Source organism: Penaeus monodon, chromosome 23 (assembly GCF_015228065.2).
Source record: "Penaeus monodon isolate SGIC_2016 chromosome 23, NSTDA_Pmon_1, whole genome shotgun sequence".
In the NCBI taxonomy this organism is placed as follows: domain Eukaryota; kingdom Metazoa; phylum Arthropoda; class Malacostraca; order Decapoda; family Penaeidae; genus Penaeus; species Penaeus monodon.
Window position 1 is genome coordinate 41275146 of NC_051408.1, and position 424 is coordinate 41275569.

Genomic DNA, 424 nt, shown 5'->3' on the forward strand with positions numbered 1-424 from the left:
GATGCAATAGATAAGTTTAATTTGAAAAAAAAAATTTCCTTTTTTGATATTACTGTGCTCCACAATGTCTAATATCAGCCATGCTCACAGTATTGAATTTAGCGTCTCCATCATCTGTCTGACGGATCCCCTTCTCTCCTGCAGGTTTGTGACCGTGTCCCCCATCTACAAACCCACGGATGACGGAGTACAGAACCAGCTGTTCATCTCTGAGTCCTACGATGCCACCTCCCACTTCGAGACCACCTGCCTGGATGTGCTCGACATTTACCGCCGAGGCACCGGGGAGGACTTCGACTTCTCCAAGGTGAAGCACAACCTGGGCGACGAGGACATGTAAAGGAGGAAGTGCGTGTGCTTGCGATCGTCGGGTGGCGAGATGGGGTGGTCCTCCTCCGCTGAAAATACCCCGGCACGCGGTCTC

General features: G+C 51.4%; 1 protein-coding gene across 1 annotated transcript in view; it reads left to right on the forward strand.

Moving 5' to 3' along the window:
• Positions 1 to 424, forward strand: part of LOC119588083 (rab GDP dissociation inhibitor alpha-like) — a gene marked incomplete in the record, with an annotated part of 16862 nt that overhangs the window by 16106 nt on the left and 332 nt on the right. Inside the window, 1 exon segment of the mRNA XM_037936790.1 lies at positions 145 to 424. Within this exon segment, the coding sequence (XP_037792718.1) occupies positions 145 to 340 (196 nt within the window).